Source organism: Mesoplodon mirus (genome assembly GCF_964341445.2).
Source record: "Mesoplodon mirus genome assembly, chromosome: 2".
Classification (NCBI taxonomy): Eukaryota; Metazoa; Chordata; class Mammalia; order Artiodactyla; family Ziphiidae; genus Mesoplodon; species Mesoplodon mirus.
The window spans coordinates 89980864-89991336 of record NC_138977.1 but is presented as its reverse complement, the minus strand read 5'-3'; the positions used below and the strand labels follow the sequence as shown (position 1 = coordinate 89991336).

General features: G+C 39.8%; 1 protein-coding gene across 1 annotated transcript in view; it reads right to left on the bottom strand.

Moving 5' to 3' along the window:
- Positions 1-941: 941 nt before the first annotated feature.
- The window catches only part of SPATA18 (spermatogenesis associated 18), a gene marked incomplete at its 5' end in the record, with an annotated part of 31083 nt that continues 21551 nt past the window's right edge, over positions 942-10473 (bottom strand). The window contains 5 exons of the mRNA XM_082610871.1: positions 942-2228; positions 2538-2583; positions 5399-5482; positions 7271-7394; positions 9830-10005. Coding sequence (XP_082466997.1) covers positions 2221-2228; positions 2538-2583; positions 5399-5482; positions 7271-7394; positions 9830-10005 — 438 coding nt within the window. The 3' untranslated portion in view covers positions 942-2220. The remainder of the gene's footprint in view (positions 2229-2537; positions 2584-5398; positions 5483-7270; positions 7395-9829; positions 10006-10473) is intronic.

Below are 10473 nucleotides of genomic sequence, written 5' to 3'. Positions count from 1 at the left end.
CAGTTTGGAATACTAGCTTCTTAAAATCTCCATAGCACATTACCCTTAACTATAGGTATGATATTATTCAAAGTCATACTACTAAGAAGTCTTCCGTTCAATCCAAACTTTATAGAACACTATTGGCAGCAATCTGCCTTGTGAAGGATTTGCAAGTGCCTAAAACTGAATTATAATGCTCTGCAACTTGCCATTTCTTAGGAATATGGCAGGTGGAGGACACAGCTGCGGTAATTGGAAGTATTAGATGGATCTCTGGGCCCCTCTCCCCGCACTCATTTTACGGTTGATGATGATCTTAGGATTATAGTTTCAGTAGATACTTGTAAAAAGACTGAGTAATTCACCTGTGGATGACATAACTGAGTTACATTCTTTCGTGAAGTTCACCATATTTCTCCCATTGTCTTGCATAACTTTCTTATATATAGGTATTTGCCCCCCAAATTAATCCTTCAATTGATATGTGGCACTCTCTCTTTTAAATTTGCTCTACTGGCTGTATTTTTTTTCTTTCTTCCATCATATATGCTCTCTATGACAGGAAAAACACAAAGGAATGCAACTGGACATGACATTAAGCTCCAGAAGAGCCCGAACCTGGTCCATCACTACATCCCTAGCAGTACATAGTGTATCTAGCACACAGGAGGTGCTCATTGAAATTGTGAATGTATGAATGAATGAATGAACGAACAAACCAATAAACAAAAGAACCAATGCTATAGGCCATGGAGGAACAAAAGAAAACAGGAGAGAATATTATTCTGAAATAAAAAGGCTTAGAAGAAGACCACATGGTGTATTGGATGAACAGGTTCCTAACCTCTTTTACACTGTAGACACCTGGATTTCTCGTGGGGAGAAACTGAAATAACGTACATAAAAACAGTATAGAACTACTCAGAGAGTGTCTTGAATATGAAGACAATTAATTGTGAATAAAATAAGCTGAAGCTGATAATTAAGCTGCAGCATGGAATCACAGCATCATGGAATCAACCCCAGAGCAGAGGCACCATTGATATTTATTGAGGGAATTTGTGGCCCTGGTTCAGACCTCAGAAAATGGAGATGGGTGAAGGGAATCTGCAATCTCCAGTTCAGCACTTCTCTCTAAAAGGCACACAGCAAAAGCTGTCATTTGCAAAGCTTGTGTTTAAAACCAGCATTAAAGTGAAAAGAATTAAAAAAAAACAAAACAGAACATTATTCATCTTGAGAAAGCAACATTCCATTATAATCTTGAATGTGAACTTTTTCAACTGTACTTCACAGTGGAGAAATCAAGGGATAGACATTCAATTTAAAATCCATAAATGGTACCCTTAGCTTTTAGCCTTGAGTTTAAGTGTTTTTAGTCAGATGGAGTTCTTATGCGGTCTGAGTTTGTAAACAACCAGGTGGAATAGGTAAAGGGTGTGTTCCAGGAAGCTTTTATATTTCACACGTACATTAAAACTGCCCGAAATATTCCAGGGAGATAAACACAAGGTAACTAACATTTATCTCCAAACTGGCTTCTCTCCAAATCACAGCTCTGCACTTACGAAGCAAGAGAATTCTCTCAAGTAAGTAGCTTCAACGAACAGTGCTCAACTCAGCCACACTGGGCACTTCACAGTAAGAAAAGAGAAGCAAGCCAATGAACTATATTCTCCTAAATCATCATCACCTACCTTTAGCCTGAAGTCACTGCTATGCTGTAAGTTCCCCAACCTGAGACTAGGGTTGTCTTCCAAACCCCCAAAGAAAATTAAAACACCCCAGATTGTTTTCCAGTTAAAGCTAAAACCAGCAATTATAATATTTATGATCAGTTTATAAACTAAAATGACTCCTCTTGTCTTTTGGACTCAGCACGGTAAAGATTTTCCACTTTAGTTCTTGTAGTTGCTATAAAAGAGCCTCGTATTTCAGGATGAGAATCCTGAACCTGTGTAATGGACTTTGCTTCAAATGAATATGATCCTAAATACCTAGGCAACTCTTTTTTATCAAATTAATGGAATCTGTATCTATAAAATAAAATAAAATGCAATATATCTGAAGTTACAAATGCACTAAGCCAAAACATTTAACTCTCTGTATGAAGTGATACACAGAATTGCCTTTTCACATTATTTTAAGTGAGGTCTGAGGCAGACAGCAGGGCAGGTGGAGGCACTGGGTAAGTTGGCCGTTTCAGACGTCCTGGGCAGAGGAACATGGCTGGTGGTTTTAAAACCCTAGGGAGAAAAGTAAACCGTTCATTATTATGGTCCATTTCTTAGACTTTCTTTTGGGAAGACCTAAAAGAATGGTGGGTGGTTACTCTAAGTTTACATCAATCAAATCTCTCCATGAGAGCCTCTTCCTGTGTCACCCACGGCACCTGCTGTGGTACCATCCGCGAGAAGGCCCAGAAATAAAAGGTGTGAAGTGGAAGTGAGAAATGTTCTCCAAGGAGCAAAACATTCATTTTGCTGCATGATGCTGAGTTCTAAAAGCAACAATAAAAAGCAGAAATTTTGTTCCATCTAGACCATCCGACTTACTTGGCAATCCACACCTTATTGGAGAAGGACTCCGGCTTCGAGATATCTGGAAAATATAAAAGTGTAGTGCGAATTACACAGTAGATGGAGCTCAAAGAAAGAATCCTTTTGATGTTTTTTTCCTAAAACCAGCTAAAGAGTTTATCTGAAGCAGTTTAGAACTATGATGGTTTCCCCCTGAGTTTGAGCACTGTGATTCCTTTTATACTTCCTGAAGCAAATGGACACTCAACTTAGCTTAAATTATATGATTAACTAAAAGCTGAGCTCAGTGGCCTAGTTTTTTGCTGGTTTTTGTTGCTGTGGTTGTTTTTAGTGGTTGCTAAACACTTTGAGGCTGGATGCTCACTGGCCATCACTTCATCTGAAGTCTATGCTTTCCAGAAAATACTTATTATTATTATTAATTAAAGCTAAAATGATCCAATACTCTCTGGCACATCCTTTATATGAATTATGTCTTGTGTCCAAAATGCTGTCCTATTAAGGAGGGTCACTGGGAAGCCAGAAAAGAGCTATTTTTCAAATCTCACCTTTGCTTTCACTGAGGAAAATCTACCCCCATACCTACAAGCCTGCGATGGCTCAGAAATAACTGACCCCAATTATCATTCTTGCTGTGAGCTTTCAAGCACTTTAGATAAATAGACATTAACAAAGATGGAAGCTGTTCTGGATATGAGGTCTCAAACAAGTCAACCAGATTAACCAAAAATGTTTGTAACGGGCTTGTCGTAAAGGGATGATGCTGGAAAGGGACAGGATTTTGGCAGCAGTTTCACCTTTGAGAATCTACTTTAGTCTATCAGAAGTTTAAGTTTGCTCTCCCTGGGCACAAAGTAGGAAAAAGAGAGGTACTTATTACAGAGGGACATTGCCCATTGCTAAGCCTTCCAATGAGGGTCCAGAGTTAAAACTTGCCATGGCTGTAAGTGCAACAGGTGTCTAATATTGCTCTTTCTTCTGGCAGAATACTTCCTCTTAGAATGAGAATTGTGATTCTTCCAGTATAAAACTCATAATATGTCTTTTTAATTTATCAGCCCATTAAATGTACTCTCCTTTTGCTTCTTCCTACTGTGAATACCTATTTGGCAATAAGGAGAGTTAAGTTATATTAAAATCAGCAAGAGCTAAAGAACGGTGTCTGACACATGGCTTTCCATTCTCAGGCCATTTCTTTCATGTGGATAGTCGTCCCCAGTTTCCCAGCCCACAAAAATTCTGCCAGATCACATAACTCCACCGTGAACTAAATCCAGAGGGAATCTCTACCTCCTCTGACAGCTGTAACATTCAGTTACTTTGTTGAAATCATACTGATCTTCCTATATTGAAACCCATTCAGGGAAGAAACCATGTTTTAGTCATTTCTGTATCGCCCACACACACATACACACTAGCATCCATCTGATAACAGAAAAAATGTTTGATAAGAACATTATCAGGGCTTCCCTGGTGGCACAGTGGTTAAGCATCTGCCTGCCAATGCAGGGGACATGGGTTAGAGCCCTGGTCCAGGAAGATCCCACATGCTGCAGAGCAACAAAGCCCGTGTGCTACAACTACAGAGCCTGCATTCTAGAGCCCGCGAGCTACAACTACTGGAAGCCCGCACACCTAGAGCCTGTGCTCCACAACAAGAGATGCCACCACAATGAGAAGCCTGTGCACTGCAACGAAGAGTAGCCCCTGCTTGTCACAACTAGAGAAGGCCCGCGTGCAGCAACAAAGACGCAGTGCAGCCAAAAATAAATAAATAAATAAATTTATTTAAAAAAAAAAAAGAATGTTATCAAACATTATGTTTTGTTGAGAGCGGTTTAGAAGTTTAGGGCTAGAGTTGCATCGCTAGAGATAATTTCAGAGAAGTTGCCTTCTCTACCACTCTCCCTAAAACAAGTTTGTACAAATATTTAAAGAATTTTTATTTGAAGGAACAGCAAATTGTTAGCCTGTCTGGTATCTTAACCTGTCTTGGTCTAGATCTGTATTCAAAAGGCATTGACTAAATATTATGTGTTGAATGAATGAACAGTGGTGAATCATAATAATGTTATTTTTTAGGGATATTATCTCCACAGTTTTCAGAGATATTTTTGCTGTTATTTTTTTTTTCTTTGATAGATGTGTTAGTAATCCTAAGAATGAATACACAGAGACTAATCTTAATTCTTCCTACTTTGAAGTTTGGAGGAAAATTAAGATCTGCAGTGCCCTTTATACAGTATTAAAATCCAGATCATTTGAGCAATTTCTCCAAACTCATACAAGAAGTTCTAGAGATACCAGAGACAGATGTGTGCAGAGATCAGTTGACTAAGATGTCCTATTCTCTGCTCAGGAGACTCATAGCTAATAGCCCATTTTCATTTAAAGATAAAAATAGGGCTTCCCTGGTGGCGCAGTGGTTGAGAGTCCGCCTGCCGATGCAGGGGACACGGGTTCGTGCCCCGGTCCGGAAAGATCCCATATGCTGTGGAGCGGCTGGGCCCGTGAGCCATGGCCGCTGAGCCTGCGCGTCCGGAGCCTGTGCTCCGCAACGGGAGAGGCCACAGCAGTGAAAGGCCCGCGTACCGCAAAAAAATAAAATAAAATAAAATAAAATAAATAAATAAAACACGAAATAACTGAAGTCTATTATTCTTTCAACTAATGAAGAAAAAAACTACCTCTACTTCCTTCTTTCTAGAATGATAAATTCCTTAGCCAAGGTAGTATAAAAATCAATCTGGGGTGATTGTAGTAGGTTCTCTTTCTACCTACAAACTTATCATCGCCTCTTTTATAGGTGACTGCAGACAAAAAAAACCATCAACCATAAGATGATTTTGTGTAAAAATGATTAGACAGATACATACCGTGCTTAAACTAATATGGCTACGAGGGTAGATGGGACTTAAACTCCTGCTTCGACACCGACTTAGAGATCGCACTGAATTCCTCTAGAAAAAGAGAAGGAGAAAAATAGTCAATAGTTTGTGAAAGCCCAGGTGGCTTACAACAATACTCATATCCCATAGAACGAACAAGAGGTTTTTCTGATATGATTACACTTGCCCGTTACTGGTCGTCAGTGTAAGTACACTCATTTGCTATAGCTGCCCAATATTTGACAATAGCTCTAGGGTACTTCAAATAAAATCCCATTACAATGAACTTTGGGATGTTCAAATTCATGATGCTAGTAGAACTTTGCTTTGATGAGTAAACTGTTAGAAATTACATTCAAGTTTGCAAGTGTTGGAGAACATTAAGCTCCATCTGGTCAGGAATTTGTGTTTGTTTTGTTCATTGCTGAATCCCCAGCACCTAAACACAGAGCTTGGGTCATAAATAACTATTGAATAAAGTGAATTAATGAATAAGTGAGTGAGTGAATCACTACTGTGGCCCACCTACTGTCCAACTAAGTTAATGAACAAAAAGAAAATTTTATGTCCTATAATGAGATTTTACTAGTCAAAGTCTTCTCATCAATTCCCGTCATTCAACCCTTTCCCAAGTTCTTGCTTTTAGGGTATTTTCTTTGTTTTAGGAGTTTAAGCTCGGGTAAATATTGGCGACATACTTGAGGGGAGAGAAGAAGGAAGTTAAAAGGCAATTGCTATTTGATGGAGAACATAGGAATAGTGGCTATTTCCTCTCCCTTCCTTCCAAATTGCACTGCAGACAGTTTACAACAAGAGTTTCTTAACAGAGGGTAATTGTTGTAAGGGCAAGAAGCACGTTTTATGAGCTCATTCATTGTAGAGCATGTGCGATTGCCAAGTCAACGCAACTGTTTCTATGGGCTCAACTCTTACAGCACAGAATTTTTTCATTGAGATACTTTATGCTACAGTGGGATATTTAAGCTTAAGTTCTTAAGTTCTTTTAAATACACTACTCCGCTTCTCCACTTCATGTGTGAAAAGCTGCCATGAAGCACTTCCCCTATCTTCCATGTACTGAGACCACCCAGATGGTGGCTTTGCTCTGGACCTGGGAGCTCCTCTCCTGAATTCACTTAACTTCTAGGAAGGGCAAGGTAAAACTCCATAATGGGAACAATACAGAATACCCAAGCACCCGTAGCAACCAGTTCCAACATCCTCTCCCCACCTTAACACACACACTTACACACTTGTATACCTAAGACTCCATTCTGAAGGCTGTCCAATTATTTAACATGTTCAAAGCATTCTACAGCCAATGTATATAGGAAGCAACCCTCCAAAACTGATTGGCTCTTCTCTCCCCACCTCCTCTGCCCTCTTTTTCTCCCTCCCTCCCCTCCCTACACATCATACCAAGGAGAGAAAAACAGGACAGATTCATCATATCCCAAAATACAGAACTATCAGTAAAAATTGGGCCAATTGTTTTCTGATAGTTAATCGATCACTTTTAAATGCTTAGAATTGTAGAGGGCCTCTAAAAGTTGAGCTCAAGGGGCTTTGCCCTTATAATAACATAATATTTCTAAGACAGAGGAGTCAAATAGGACCAGTTCTATCTTGTAAATAAAGCAATAAACGAAGAAATGACTGCCAGGAAATGATGAAGACTCATGGAAGAATCAAAGAAAAGAATCTGTTCTTTCCCAGTCAGTCCCTTTCCTCTCCTTTGTACGAAATCTTATCAAATAACCCATTATGAACTTCTTTTATAGAATCTCTGGGTTTATAAATGTTCTCTAACTTGTGAATCAAACACTTGGGATGAATTGTCACTATGCAAGGCCACCGTACAAAAGCCCCTCTCCTGGTGACAGCTTCTCCCTTCATAATGACACAGCCATTCTCCATGAGAGCAGGCCACACGTGATAGAAGACCAAGGGAGCTGTGAAATCGGAGTCATAGCTTCGACGGTACCTATTTTAAACACGCAAAAGAACAAGAAGAAGGTAAGCAGTTATGTAACCTAACTGGGAGGGAAGAGGACATCAGTGTAAATTCTCATCTTTTATTCTGCTCACACTTAGATAAATATGGATCCTGATTCCACTATTAAAGAGATAGTTGTGGGCTCCTAGAATAGGAACCAGTGATAACAAGGACCCAACATGGGCTCACTAAAAACAAGTCATGTCATAGAGAACAGACTGGTGGTTGCCGAGGGGGAGGGGTTGTGGGAGGGATGGACTGGGAGGTTGGGGTTAGCGGATGCAAACTAGTATATTTAGATGGATAAACAACAAGGTCCCACTGTATAGCACAGAGAACTATATTCAATATCCTATGATAAACCATAATGAAAAAGAATGTTTTAAAAAGAATGTATATAGAGATATGCATATGTGTAACTGAATCAGTTTGCTGTAGAGCAGAAATTAACACAGCATTGTAGAAGTGCAATGTGCTATCACTGCACAATGGAGCCACCCCAACACAATACTGTAAATCAATTATACTTCAATTTCTTTTAACTGACAAAAAAAAAGTCATGTCAGACTAGTCTTGTTCCTTCTCAGGATTACAAGAATTGTAATTCAGGGAAATGCTAGAGACAGAGACCATCTAAGTCCCACAGGCAACCTATAAGAGTTCTCCTGCTGGGGACTTCCCTGATGGCGCAGTGGTTAAGAATCCGCCTGTCAATGCAGAGGACACGGGTTCGAGCGCTGGTCCGGGGAGATCCCACATGCCGCGGAGCAACTAAGCCCGTGTGCCACAACTGCTGAGCCTGCGCTCTAGAGCCCACGAGCCACAATTACTGAGCCTGTGAGCCACAACTACTGAGTCTGCGTGCCGCAACTACTGAAGCCCGCATGCCTAGAGCCCGTGCTCCGCAACAAGAGAAGCCCCCGCAATGTGAAGCCCGTGCACTGCAACGAAGAGTAGCCCCGCTCACCTCAACTAGAGAAAGCCCACCCGCGCGCAGCAGCGAAGACCCAACGCAGCCAAAAATAAGTAAATAAATAGATAGATTTATTTTTTTTTAATTAAAAACAGAATTACCATATGATCCAGCAATTCCACTTCTAGGTATTTATCCAAAGAAAACTAAACACTAATTTGAAAAGATATATACACCCCCATGTTCATTGCTGCTTTATTTACAATAGCCAAGATGGACATCTAAGTGTTCATTGATGGATTAATGGTTTAAAAAGTTGTGGTACCTATACAATGGGATACTATTTTGCTATTTAAAAAAAAGAGAAGGAAATCTTGTCAAGTGAGACAACATGGATGGACCTCGAGGGCATTATGAAATAAGTCAGACAAAGAAAGACAAATACCATACAATCTCACTTATATGTGGAATCTAAAGCAAACAAACAAACAAAAACCAAGCTCACAGATACAGAAAACAGATTAGTGGTTGCTGGACATGGGGGCAAAATGCATTAGGGAGGTCAAAAGGTGCAAACTTCCAGTTACAAAATAAATGTCATGCAGACGTATACTTGTTAACAATATAGTTAATAATACTGTATTGCAAATTTGAAAGTTGTTTAGAGAATAGATCTTAAAAGTTCTCATTGGAAGAAAAAAAAGTTTTGTAACTATATATGGTGACTGATGGTGATAATCATTTCACAATATATACAAATGTAGAAGCATTATGTTGTAGACGTGAAACTAATACAATCTTATATGTCAATTATACCTCAATAAAAAAAATTTAAACAATAAAAAGCAATACATGTCTGTATTTCTATAGCACTTTTCTTTTTTTTTTTTTTTTTTTTTTTTTTTTGCAGTACGCAGGCCTCTCACTGTTGTGGCCTCTCCCGTTGCGGAGCACAGGCTCCGTACACACAGGCTGAGCGGCCATGGCTCACGGGCCCAGCCACTCTGCGGCATGTGGGATCTTCCCGGACCAGGGCACGAACCCGTGTCCCCTGCATCGGCAGGCGGACTCTCAACCACTGCGCCACAAGGGAAGCCCTCTTTTTTTTTAACCTCTTTATTGGAGTACAACTGCTTTATAATTGTGTGTTTCTGCTTTATAACAAAGTGAATCAGCTATACGTACACATATATCCCCATATCTCCTCCCTAGCACTTTTCTTTTAAAGAGTTCCAAACAGACTCCAGGGACTCATTAGTTCTCCCCAAGACCAATATGTTCAATGGAAATCATAACATCACCTCTGAAGCACATTTGACTGAGAAGGAAAATGACCTCAGAAGAGGGCCCTGCCCTGTAGTACAGAGAAGTATATGGCTGGGCCTGAAAATCAGGTAATGTCTGTTGATTTCCCCACCCAGAGTTCTTTTCCCTAAATTGTTCCCAGAGAATACACACAAGATCATTTATTTATAAAGAATCCCTTAGCTTCTGCTCCTATGTCTCTTACTTGCAATCATTAAAAATTTCTCCATCGACCCCAAATGCAATATCGAGGGGTGGGTCTAAAGTCTGCATTGCAAAGGCAATGCAACATATCTCTTGGATGAAGTTACTGAGGAGGCAAAAGTCAACTTCAGGAGGGAATGAAATCTTGGGATTGACATTCATGGCTCGGATCACATCCTGAAAAACAAAAAGATGGCATCACCTTGTTACCAACCTGCGAAATACACACTGACAATCCTAAGGACGTTATGACTGCTGGGAGGGGGAAAGAGCATGTGAGTGAAAACAAGGTAAACTAGAAGAGAAGTGCATGTGCCGAAAGGAGGAAGACTCATTAACAGAGAAGGAGGAAAGATGACAGAGGACAAATGACATACTAAAGGCCAAGAAAGTCTCCACAAACAAAAAAATAAAGCAAAAACCCTTAGTAGCTTTCATTTATTATTTCCTTATTTTTCTATTCTGGGCAAGTTATATAATCGCCAACACAGGACTCTGACTTGTTCATAAACTATAATAATAACAATTATAATAGCTTGCTCTTATTGAGAGTTTACTCTGTGCCAACTCTTGTGCTAAGCAAATTACCTGCTTCCTTTCATTTAATCCTCTCACAAACTCTATGGGGTCATGACCATTGTTGCT